Source organism: Triplophysa dalaica, chromosome 12, assembly GCF_015846415.1.
Source record: "Triplophysa dalaica isolate WHDGS20190420 chromosome 12, ASM1584641v1, whole genome shotgun sequence".
In the NCBI taxonomy this organism is placed as follows: domain Eukaryota; kingdom Metazoa; phylum Chordata; class Actinopteri; order Cypriniformes; family Nemacheilidae; genus Triplophysa; species Triplophysa dalaica.
In genome coordinates, this window is record NC_079553.1 from 4097945 (window position 1) to 4110628 (window position 12684).

The following is a 12684-nucleotide window of genomic DNA, read 5'->3' on the forward strand; positions in this document are numbered from 1 at the left end:
CGCTTCTTTGATGAAGGAGATATGAAGTATTTATGAAATGCGCTCTGTAGAGCAGTTTGTCTGTGTAAGTAGATAGAAATAGCTCGTAAGGTTATAAAAACATAACGCTTCATTAAGGTCTTTATACACATCTGAAGACATAGTAATGTGTATTATATTGCATTTCTGTCAGTAGGTCTTCCAAACATTACACAAATTTTAAAGTCAGATGTCAATCAGTGGCCATTTCTGACAATATGTAGCTGAAATGTTTTATTACAGCTAGCTTGTGCCAGTTTGCGCCACTACAAGATCAGATTTCTTCATGTCTCTGGGCCACTAAACGCTGTGATTAATTATTTCTCTCTAATCAGAATCACAATGGAATTAAACAATGTTTGTCTGTTTGTAATTCTCCCAGGCCGAGCCTGAAATTTGCATGTATTTGGTGGCAAAAAAGAAATCTCTTATCCAGGGGAAAGATCAAGGTTATGACTTCCTCAAAGCAGAGTTCCTGAATCCAATTAAGCTCCGTGCACTGAAGTTCAGCTGGAGGACACAAGGCTGCAACAATAGAAGAACCTGATGGCTGTCATCGCCACTATCTCCCTGTATTTTCACCCATGCTAATTATATTTGCAGATTCTGTCATTTAGACAAAAGGTGAATAACTTTGGTAATCATCATGAAACATTCAAATCGCTCCCTGGCCGATGCACATATTTGACCTTTGTAAATGAAGTCAATTGCGAGACATATGCGGTCATCAAATATAATTTCGATAGACTGATATGAAATTAGAATAATTATGAAGTGTTTATAGGTACATTTAGAAGTAAGTATGATCTTGAATATGAATATTCAGAGTATTTCTGTAGACCTTTAAGTCAGTTTGAAATATTTAACATTACAATGAAAATTCTAAATCAAAGGAGTCTGCATTTGAATCAACACTGTAAACCCGGATAAGTTGGCAATGCTCAAACATTTTTGAGTTTTAGAGGTCCTTGGTTAAAGTAAGCAGAACTGTAAAATGTTGATTACTGTTAAGTTAAAGTTCTTACCAAATCTTAGCGACTTAATTATTTTATTTATCCTTCTCATGAAATTAAGTAGACAGAACGTAAATAACAACACCAAAATTACATTTTCAAGTTAAATAAACTATTTTTTTTATATATATATTTCTTAGTCTTTATTTACATAAAACAAACACTTTTGACTTATGAGGAAGAAGAGAATGATCTCAGAACTGACATTAGCATAGTTCTTGTTCACTGGTAACATAACACATGTTACAGGTCAAATGCAGCTTGACAGAGCATAAGCACATGCACCACTCTTCTAAAAAAAGAACTGAAAAATATGTCAAACTCTTCTAAATATCTAAGAGAAGTTAACATTAAACACTACAAAGTCTTTAACTTTACTAAAAAAATGTAAATAAATCATAACAATAAAATTTACACTAACCCTAACGCAAAGCATGCTAGGAATTGGAAATCCTTCTTGACCAATTGTGTTGAATTAACCTGTTTAAATTAAGTAAATTGAACAAAGAGTAAATATTTATTTTTATTTTTAGTAAAAACTTCAAGTAAATCAAAAATAGTCATTTTCCTTTCTCAAAAGTAAAAAAGTGTTTCAGAAACTTAAAATTAAAAGTACAACTTTAAAAAAAAATAAGTTTACGTTACTTAATCTATTTGATTATTTTGAACATTTGAACAAGTTTTAGGGTGATACAATAATACAAAATTCTGAAATGTATGTAAAATTTGTTCAGTTCAACTTTCCTCTCAATGCTGATAATATAAACTGTAATGAAAAAAATGTAATGTACGGTAAAAGCGGCCTCAGACTTTTGAACCTTGCCGTATGCCCTTGAATGCAATATTTCTAATGATTCGAGAGGTTTTGTTTGGCACAAAAACAAAACAGGTGCATATCACTTTGGAGGAGATGGGATCAAAAACAGAAAGTGTTAAAAATGAATAATTTATATTCGCTCTTATTCACAGATTAAAATGTTTGTATTCAGATACGCAAGGAAAGCCTTTGACGGTCTTTGGGCTGCGTTGAGTCATACCCAGTTTTGTTTTAAGGCACTGGATTTACAAAAGCTCTTTATTTCGAGTGTTTCGCTGTCCATTGTTAGTGATCAAAGCCATTTTAATTCAGATAATGTTGTTATAGCCACAGGTTCCTCCCACTATGCTGGCTCCTGTTCAAAAGACTATCATGCCACAGAGAGAGGGAGTAACTGCTTTTGATTTGAATGTGAAGTGTCATTCAATTGCGCCACTGCCGAGCGATTTGCCATGGTGATAGGCCTGCATTTGAGAACACCTGGCAAGTTGGCAAATGTATTCTAATCTATGTGAATTGTAATGCTCTCACCTGGGGCCATCAGGCTGGGATGTGTGTCTGTCTATGTGTGTATGTGTGCAAAAACCAAGTGTGTATAGAAAATAATCAGACTTCATTTCTAAACGCAAAGCTGAAGGGATGAATTATAGTGGAGAAGGTGTAATAGAGTGGTCATTGATCGTATCAAAACGATTGTGCTTATTCTAAGTACTGTATAAAAAAACTTATCAAACTAATGGATTGACATCCTGACAAAAAAATGTAGTAATCCAAACCGTATGTAAAGTTACAGTATGCATGTTTAAGCTGGCAGTGCTTTAAATGTTTGAATCAGAAATGAGGGTTTAAGGGTCGGGATGAATATTTTCAGCATGTTGTAATTTTGATGGCTTCAAAAATTGTTGCTGTAGTTAAGTGAATGGATTACAGGGAGTAAAAGGATCAGAGGGCAAAATGTTTATTTTAGGCTGTATTAAAAGGCTTGTCCTCCTAAATTTTCTGTAAAATGTTAAGAACAAATGATTTCATGTTGCTTGACCATGAACATTAAAGGAATTAAGGAACTGGAGGGCGCTACAGGAAACAGCATTCAATTGGATTAGACTTTAAGAAATAATTTATTTATTTGGAATTTAAATGCATGGCAGTTCCATAAGTCTATTGTGTTATCGATCGGAATAAGTGTACATTTAGGTCTTTAGTGAGCCTATACACAGATATTATTTTACATGTTTGTGTTCTTTTCGTGTTGAATAGCAGATAATAAACAATGAAGGACTAACTTCTGAAAATAAATGGGGAGGAAGGTAATGAACGATGCCCCAGTTCAGTAAAATGTTAAGCATTTAAGGGTTTATGGATTAAGAATAATTGATTAGAAATCAATTATTTATAAAAAAATGGTCAAACAAAAAGAAGATTAGGAACTGAATTCCAGTGTTTCTAATAAATTAAGGGAATTAGCATGGAATTAGGGTGCCTGGGCTCGGTTCTCAGCTCGCTTTGTGTGGAGAGAGCCGGGTTTGTTTTCTTTTTCCTCTAGTAAGCATCGGCCAAGTGGCCTTTGATCGTCAAAGAGCAGATAATGTCAAAGCAAGTACTATTTATGACAACTGATGGAAGGATATCAGTATTTTTGTTGATGCTGTTGTCTTGTTCCACTGTGGCTGTGAAGAAAGGGATTACAGTAAATGGACTGAGGTTTGTTTTCGGTTTTCCCTCGAGTATCCTCAAACTCTCCCATCATCCCCCTCCCCGCCACCTTTCCGTCAAGGAATACGGCCAGATTCATTATTTAGCTGTGCTCTTTTTGACAGCTGGGTCGGAGGGAGAATAGGACCCAGTGTGTGTGTGTTCCTGCACGTGTGCATGGAACAGCAGGCTGGAACAGAGTCCTGACAGAAGACAGGATGCCTGTCTGTGATGCCTGCAGGAGCTGACAGCTGATCACACTGTCAGTCAAGGGAGCTGTCCACGCTGGAGGCTAACAGACTCAACACCATCAACCTTCTCTTTTCCTTGTGTCAATCCTTCAGCAAGCCCTTTTTCGTTAAAGGATCCACTGCTTTCACCGCTTTCCTTAAACCATTACTTTTCACACCTTTTTCCTTATCAAGGCTAAATGCATCCACGCCCTTTTCTCTCAGACTCTCTGCTGTGCTTTCAGATCCAAAGTTTGTCTCTATTAAAATGTCATGCAACCGCAAAAAATTATTGTTGTGCACAAAAGGGGAATCATTTTCAGCGTATAAGAAAGCTGCATTTGTAGAGTGTGTTATTCAAATTCAATTTTCGTCTTTATCCGGCGTACAGCTCCACTCCTAATGAGAGTTTGGCCTGTGATTGCTCAGCGAAGCTTCCATAGAGACTCAATGCTCTTTGTGGTGACAATGGGGCTTCAATTCACCCACGAGACAATCCGACCGGACAAGTCATTCATCGATGCAAATGCCAGCCAATATGCGGTCATATGCATCTGTTTCCCTCCGCTCGTGATGGACAGCCAGCGGGTCGTATTCTTTGGAGCTGAGCCTGCACCGCGCCTTCTATCCACCAGAGAGTCAGCAGGACAGGCCGTGAGGGAATCTGGCCATTAAGGATGAAATAAATGTCACAATCGCCACATTCTCAGTCAATTCAAACAAACAAATGTATTATTCAGAACATCAAAACAACGTCTTTCTTCCGGACTACAAAGGGTTTGTGCTTTTCGGTAAATTGTTACATGAGAGAAAAAGCGACCAATTGAGACGAGATTAGAAATGTATTTGCACGTGACTTTACGAGGATCTATAAAAGTAGCTTTATTTAGTATTTAAAAACATTCAATTGTCACAAACATTAGTTTACCTTTATTCCATTTCATACTTAAATGACTTTGTGATGACATAAAAATCGAACATTTTATTTCGAGCAATCCTTTAATTGGTTTGTTCCTTTGCTTGACTTTTATCGATAGCAACGCAGAACATCACCATCACGGCTTTTTGCAATAGTTTACGTTAATTCTGACAAGACGAAATTCTTAAAACTAAATTAATTAGACTAATGGCAGCGGCGAACGCCTCATTAAGTTTTCCATAATTTTCCTTTACATTCATCATTATTTCTAATGTCACAGAGAATTATTTTGTGTCACACGATGATAATGAGCTAGAATATCGAGGGAAACCATTAAATCCAAATATTAAGTGAAAGAAATCATGTTAAAATGATAAAATGGAGAGTAGCCTATAATGATCATTTATTTGCAAAAGACAAATAAAAGTCGTTTCGTAAAGTCGATTTCTTAGGCAATTGCGTTCATTCAAAGATTTAAACGAAGATTGAATTGGGAATTATTCATGTTTATTATATAATATTTGTATGTTCATCTCACTTTAAACGTGCTTAGGTCATGGACATGACATACAATACGATTGCTTTATTATTACCTCGCAATTCTAGACATTCTTGTGTATTCTAGCGTAAGCCAGTGCAGCGGAACTTCACTTCCCACAATTCATTGCGCAGAGGAAAAGCGGATGTTTATATTTATTTCACGAGAATAGTGAAGAATGTGCGAGCAATGACAGCAGAAGTGAGACATGGACCGACAACAGCAGCACTCATATTATTTGTAAGTTTTCGTTGTTTTTTAAGAAAACTGTCGTTGTGTGCATGACAGCCTGCGTTATGATTTAACGTCAGCAGATTCACAGAACTCTGAGGTTAGCTCAGCCCGCTAACAATTTGCCCTCGTTCTTATGACATTACATTTAAGACATGTTTTAAACACGTCACGTTAAAGCCACTCAGGGTCAACATTATACGATGACGATAGTATTTTGAAGTGATAAGATAAAACTAACATTAAATGCTATGTTTGGTCATTTGTGATGTTGAATGACACTGCAATAAAAAACACGCTGTGTTTAGTTAAATCGCACATTATATTCCTGAAAACTAATTCCAGTTTATGGCATTAAACCAATATTTTAGCCTAAACCATAACATGTTAAAGAAATGACGTAACATACACCAGTGAGAGGCCTTAAATGCAACATAATTGATTAGGAAGAGCTTTGCTTCCCTTTTTCAAGTTTATGCTTTGAAGTCATCACCCAAAAATAAAAATTCTGTCAACATTTACTCACTTACTCATTTCAAACCTGTATGACTTTCTTTCTTCCGCAGAACACAAAGCAGATATTTTGAAGAATGTCGTCGACAGGCCCCCATTCACTTGCAATGGTGAACTATTATGTCCATACAACAGAAAGTGAATGATTGGCAGGTGGTCGGTCACCAACTTTCTTTAAAAGGTCTACATTTGTGTTCTTCGGAAGAAAGAAAGTCATAAAGGCTCGAAATTACAAGAGGATGAGTAAATGATGACATCATTTTCATTTATGGGTGAACTATAACTTTAAGGAAGCAGCCCTGCAATAGTGTTTATTCTTAATGTGCTACGTATTATGCTGTGTTTCTTGTTTTTCTACTCTTGGTTAAAAATACATTGTACAGTTTGACCCCGAGAATTAAAGAAGTCAGAATGCAAGTCTATTGAGGAACCATTGTACACTTACTCCATAGACCACAGCACATTTTTTGTTTGAACCCCCAGCATGCGAAACACAATAGCTACAGTAGTCTAGCTGTACACTTAGTTTTCTTAATTTGATAAGTCTTGGCATTTAAGGGTTTTCACAATCTTGTGTTGTTGGTTGTGTGTGTCTCTCTAACCTACAGGTCATGCATGCAGATGGCCTATAGCCTGTGCTGAGTAGAACCCGATCCCACTCGCGCTACAGTGCAGGGGGCGTGCTTCCTGACTCAAACCCAACCCTGCTGCTCCATGTTTCCTATGCTAACCCTTCTAAGCATGTTTTACTATATCTGTCTACGGCGGCGCTCCAGGAGCGGGACGCGGAGTCAGGGATTGGGCAGCCGGCGGGCTGTGGAGCTGGGCCAGCGTGCGGTTCTGCCCATCACTGTCGAGGTGGAGCAATACGGCAAGGAGGTCCTGGACTTTAGCTCTCACTACGGCAGCGAGAACAGTATGTCCTACACTATGTGGAACCTGGCGGGAGTGCCTAACGTCTATCCCAGCACAGGAGACTTTACTCAGACGGCTGTGTTTCGGACTTATGGAAGTTGGTGGAGGCAGTGTGCCAGCGCCTCGCCCCCATTCCGCCGCACGCCACCCAATTTTCAAAGCCAGGACTACCTGGAGCTGGCCTTCGAGGAGCGTGTGTATCCCACAGCTGTCGAGGTGCTGGAGACGTACCACCCTGGAGCCATTATCAAGATCCTAGCATGCTCTCTTAACCCGTTCTCCCAGAACCCACCAACTGATGTTAGGTAAAATGTTGAGTGTGTTGTTGTAGTTTTGGTCTGGTAATCGAACAAGGTGTGGTCCACGATGAGTAATATGCCGTTGCACATAGTTCTATTAGTAAGGATGCCAAATATATCATCTGGATGTTTGTGCAGGTGGGAGGTCTTGTGGGCCGGCAAGCCCACCAAAGCTCCGACCCCTCAAGCTCGCCAGTTCTCCCCCAGCATCAGACAGATCAGCTTTCCAACCAACCTGTTGCGTCTGGAGGTGAACAGCTCTCTGCTGGAATACTACACCGAGCTGGATGCTGTGATCCTGCGGGGTGTTCGGGAGAGACCCATTCTAGCCCTTTATAAGATCCCTGTCATTGACATCAGTGATCTGAGTGACAGCGATGAGGAGTTCAACGACATTGGAGGTCTCTGCTGCAGGTCGGGTGGAGAAAATCGGCACAACTTTGGAAACGGCTACTTTGATAGGCTTCCTTATGAGGTTAGCACAGGAGACATTGAGTATAATTACCCACAATGCACGCATGATGTAGAACATTTGTTTTTTAGAACATCGGTTTAAAGAATCGTTGATAGCAGAGTAGAGAAATGCTAGTTTGCAGGTGAGATTTGGTGTAACTCCTCTTGGTGTGGTTGTAACGGGACGTTTTATCTAATTAAAGATCATTTTATTGTCATTTCAAAATGCCTTTGCCATTCGTAACCCCACATTACCCTAACACAGCTCTGATCTCCTGTCCAAACCACTGTCAGTCTCAGTGTTGTTATGGCGAATGCATATTTGTTTTGGAAAGATAATACAGGTATTATCTGTAAACCCATATGAGCTCAACACCCAAACTATTGTTCATCCCGGCCAACAGTGTTCACACCAAAACGAAAACCAGCACAGCCACAAAAGTCTTAAAAGTGATCTTACCTGATATCCTATGTTTATGACCAACATGGTGATGTTCAAAATGTAATGTAGCATTATCTAAAAGCACACTCAAATATTTATATTCTCAAAAATCCAAATATCTGACCAACCAAGTAAAGTTCTACAAAGCATCGTAGTCCAACGAAGAAGAAAGAGAAATTAATTATAGTAATATATTAGTTTTGTCATTTATGTAAATAGTGTATTATAGATTTTTATCATTTGTTCACAGTAAATATGTTTGTCTTCCTGTAGCTGATCCAGCTGATCGTGTGTCACCTGCCGGTTCCGGACCTGTGCCGGTTGGCTCAGAGCTGCAAGCTCTTTCACAAGCACTGCTGTGACCCGCTGCAGTACATCCAGCTCAGCCTGCAGCCATACTGGGCCCGACTTACTGATGCCTCCCTGTGCCACCTGCAGAGCCGCTGCACCCTCCTGCAGAGGCTAAACATGTCCTGGACGGGCAACCGGGGAGCTGTGACGGCCGCTGGCTTCTGCAGGTAATGATGTGAATCCGTAAATCGGATCCTGTGACATCGGGTGTACATTTTTGGAGCTAGGACATGTGTGAACTTTTGTGTACTGTTCTTAGAAGAAATGTATACATTTACCTGAGGTGGTTGAATTACATCAAACGCAAATAATTGATCACAAAGATCAATTATTTTTGGGAAAGACCCTAAAAACAGACAGTTTGAGATATGATGTTACTGTGGTAGATAAAGTCAATCATTATAGTATATATTACAGAAAGTGATAACCCAATTACGTCTTGTAAAGATTCCTCAATTTCATTAAACTGTAGTCTATAGATTATTTTGTAAACAGTGAAACCGATGAACATACGTATTGTCTTCATCTGGTCTTCCAAACATCTACTCCATCTCTGTCTTATTTTTCACTTCAAGTTTTATAAAGGCCTGTGGGCTCAGTCTGGTGTGTTTGGAGTTGTCATGCTGTCATTTCCTGAATGAAGCGTGTTTAGAGGTGATCGCCCAGATGTGTCCGAACCTGCAGGAGCTGAATTTGGCTTCCTGTGACCGTCTGCATCCTCAAGCCTTCAATCACATTGCCAAACTCACTAATCTACGCCGCCTCGTACTGCATCGCACCAAAGTTGAGGTGAGCGGATTGATCTCAGTATATTGATTCAAGGGTTCTTGTCTTTGTTTTATTTGACCCAACGTGTAATTATTTTGATCTGCTTTAGCTAGATTAAAAATGACTCGATTACATTTATGCATTTGGCGGATATTCAAAGGGATTTACAATGTGTTCAAGGTATTTTCGCTCAGTATGTGTATTCCCTGGGCATTGAACCCATGACCCTTTGCGCTGTTAATGAAAATGCTGTACTGTTTGAGCTAGAGAAGCATTTGCTTGAATTGATTCACTTGAAATCAAATTACTCCAACTCAACAGACTCAAAGTTGTTTGATAGTGTTTGTTAGCATTGAAAATCCATCGAATATGTACTCATAAAACATATAGTTTGAAATGCATTCCAAGTTGCTTAAGATCATTTTAAAACTGCTCACCAGACCAGCTGATTTCTGTTGGATCAGTTTTAGTGGGAGGGGCTATACTGAGGTGAAGCCAATCATAGCAGTTTGTTTTCTTGTAGCAGCACTTAAACTAAAAAACTCCAGAAATAGGAAGCTGTACCCCTGCTCAGTTCCTTTATAAACAAATTAACATTGTGTTTTTAAACATCGCTGTTTATGTTTGATATGTTACTTCTGCATTATGCGTTTGTAACTTTACAAGCAGCAAGCACTTTAGATCTTCACAAAAAATGTCTTCATTTAAAAAATCTTTAGAAAGATTGACTTTATGAAAGCTTTTGTTTGACTCGTTTTATCTCATAATTAAAAAAAGTTTTTTAACATCAAAGCCAAAATCGCTCATTACAGATCCGTGGCTGAAATGTTTGTTCATCCAAAGATCTGTGTCATGCACATCTAAATTTGTTTATTATTTATACGCTTTCATCCAAATAAAATCTTGGAGAATTGAGAAGTAAACATGTTTACACTTGTCTATTTTAAGATGTTATGTTTCTTTTCTTATTATATTGTATCAAGACACAGAGCTAGATTTACTGGATATATTATCTTTTAATCAGTATGCTGCATGTCATCGCAGGCCCAAGCGTGCCACTCATCTCAGGTCGAGAGAAAAATAAGAAACGGCATCCTCCGAGTGTGGTTAGGAGTGACTCAGCATCTGTGTGCGTCTCCAAAAGCGTATAATTTTTCTGTAGCTACTTCTGTAGTGATGTTAACTGTGTAAACATACACACACAAAAATGCCCAGCCTGTAACACTTATGCAAACCCATTTTTTCATCATTTTTGTCATTGCTTAAATAAAAATGCATCTTCTGCATGGGACCTAGTGTAAATAACTGTGAAACAAACCCAAGCGCAGTGTTTATGCATTATATCACACAGAATGGTCAAGTGAAATACAACAAAGCAACGGCTGTATTTTTTTACCCACTTTGTAAAAAATGATGTCATTTTATCTTCGCTGTGACCATCAACAATAAAGTCATATAATAGTTTTATTTTGACATATCCATTTGAACGAATATTGGAAAGCTCAGTTGAATGTTGGCATGTTAGGCTGTGATGTCAAGTAGGCATTCCTGCATCTAATTTTTCTGGCAGCAGGACACACTTTAATATTTTCATTTTAGCATTGTGTTAGTCCTAACTGTTCCCTGTTCTCTCCTTCTCCACATCGGCAGCAATCTGCCATGTTGAGCATCCTCACATTCTGTACAGAGCTCAGGCACCTTAACCTCGGAAGTTGTGTCATGGTAAGTCTGTTTGATAGAAGAATGGAAACTACCATTCGTTCCTGTGCATGTTTGGACACATCAGCTCGTTCTTGATCATATTGTTCATTTCCTCCACTTGAACCGTAAACTAGAGGTACTGTTTTTATATAAATAGTCCCTGCACACCCTTATGATTGTATTCTTTCATATCAAACTTTTAAATTGTGATTTTATTCTCATGACCCTAGTGATAGTGTGATCTTAAACTAATGGCAGTTAGTTAGCAACGTACATGCATCACTGTGTCCCTCTGAGCACAGATCGATGACTTTGACGTTGTGGCGAGCATGATCAGTTCACGCTGCCGTTCCCTGCGATCCCTCGACCTTTGGCGCTGCAAGAACCTGAGCGAGCGCGGGCTGGCCGAGCTGGTTACGGGCTGCAGGCTGCTGGAGGAGCTGGAACTGGGATGGTGCTCCATGCTTCAGAGCAGCTCCGGCTGCTTCCAGCATTTGGCTCGCAGCTTGCCACGCCTACGCAAACTCTTCCTCACCGCCAACCGCACCGTGTGCGACTCTGATCTGGAAGAGCTGGCCGCTAACTGCAATGCGCTGGAGCATCTCGATATACTCGGTGAGATGAAGTATTCGCAAAGAATTTGTGCGTAGAATGTGGAAGTAGTTGGGCAAACCAAAAAGTTAAAGCTTTTGCATTTATAAAGTATAATGTTTATTTGTTGCAAACTTAGGCACACGGATGGTGAACTCTGCATCTCTGCGCAAGTTGTTGCAGTCGTGTCCTCAGCTGAAGCTGCTGGACGTGTCCTTCTGCTTGCAGATCGACTCGCGCCTTGTCCAGGAGCTCAGTGGCCTTTTCCCCCTTGTGTCCATTAAGAAGAGTTTCACCCAGTAAGCAGGAGCAGTTTCTAAAGGTTCTCATGGTTTTCTTTGACCCTGGTGAGTGGATGGCCGGGGGAGATTCTGGTGCTGTGAAATTGCACTTACTGTCTTGAACTACACTGAGCTGTGAACTGCCACATGGAGGAATTGTTTAGATGTTATGTTTCACTTGATCTCAGCTTGATTGAACTCACAATGTATTGAATCACACATTTCATCAGACCTCAGTTTTTGATCTTGATCTCAGGGTTTTATTTTTGAGAGATATTTGTAACATGCTGTACAACTGCCGAGTGGTTTTGTTTTAAACGTACTTATTGAAATGATAAAAAAGAACACTGAGCACAGATTGTTTTTATTTTCATTGTTAAGTGTTGTCGAATTGATGTTGAATATTGTGAACTTATGTAAAAGTAATGTGGTTTAATTTAATTATTTATTATTAAAAATTCAGGGCCCCAATGACTTGAATCACATAAATATTTTGTGGCAATACTTTGTGCAAAGCCCATATCTTGAGTCAGTCCTGTTTTGCACATGCGTGTTGACATCAGAGCGAGAAGCTTTTCTCTAAATTTCAAAACTTGACTTTTAATTTAACGCAGACGCATGCTAGATAACATATTATTGTGCCTTAGGAGAAAAGTGCTTTGTATGTTTGCTCGTTGTCTGTATTGTACTATGCTAAATTGTGATTTGCCAAAATCACCCGAAACCAAAGGGTTTTTCTTTTAAAGCAAAAAATATTATTTAAAGGTGTTACGTTATTTAAAGTCAAAACCAGGGGAAAATATTTGTTAAGTACTTTTGGTATAAAAATCATCTTTTTTTTAATTACCTCTTTTAATTTGCTCTGTGTTGTTATTTACCATAATTATATCAAAACACACCCTGTAAACAAAC

At 38.9% G+C, this 12684-nt stretch overlaps 1 protein-coding gene across 6 annotated transcripts; it reads left to right on the plus strand.

Moving 5' to 3' along the window:
* Nucleotides 1-5355: 5355 nt before the first annotated feature.
* fbxl4 (F-box and leucine-rich repeat protein 4) lies at nt 5356-12615 on the plus strand. 6 transcript variants are annotated; one of them, XM_056762809.1, is made up of 9 exons: nt 5365-5467; nt 6025-6243; nt 6580-7191; nt 7324-7660; nt 8354-8598; nt 9007-9220; nt 10850-10921; nt 11203-11515; nt 11631-12615. In XM_056762809.1, the coding sequence occupies exons 3-9, from the start codon at nt 6686-6688 to the stop codon at nt 11792-11794; spliced, it is 1851 nt and encodes a 616-aa protein (XP_056618787.1). In that variant the 5' UTR covers nt 5365-5467; nt 6025-6243; nt 6580-6685; the 3' UTR covers nt 11795-12615. The 6 variants fall into 6 exon arrangements, with proteins under 6 accessions (XP_056618786.1, XP_056618787.1, XP_056618785.1 ...); XM_056762807.1 differs by having other exon boundaries at nt 6025-6214; XM_056762810.1 differs by having other exon boundaries at nt 6025-6152.
* Nucleotides 12616-12684: the final 69 nt, after the last annotated feature.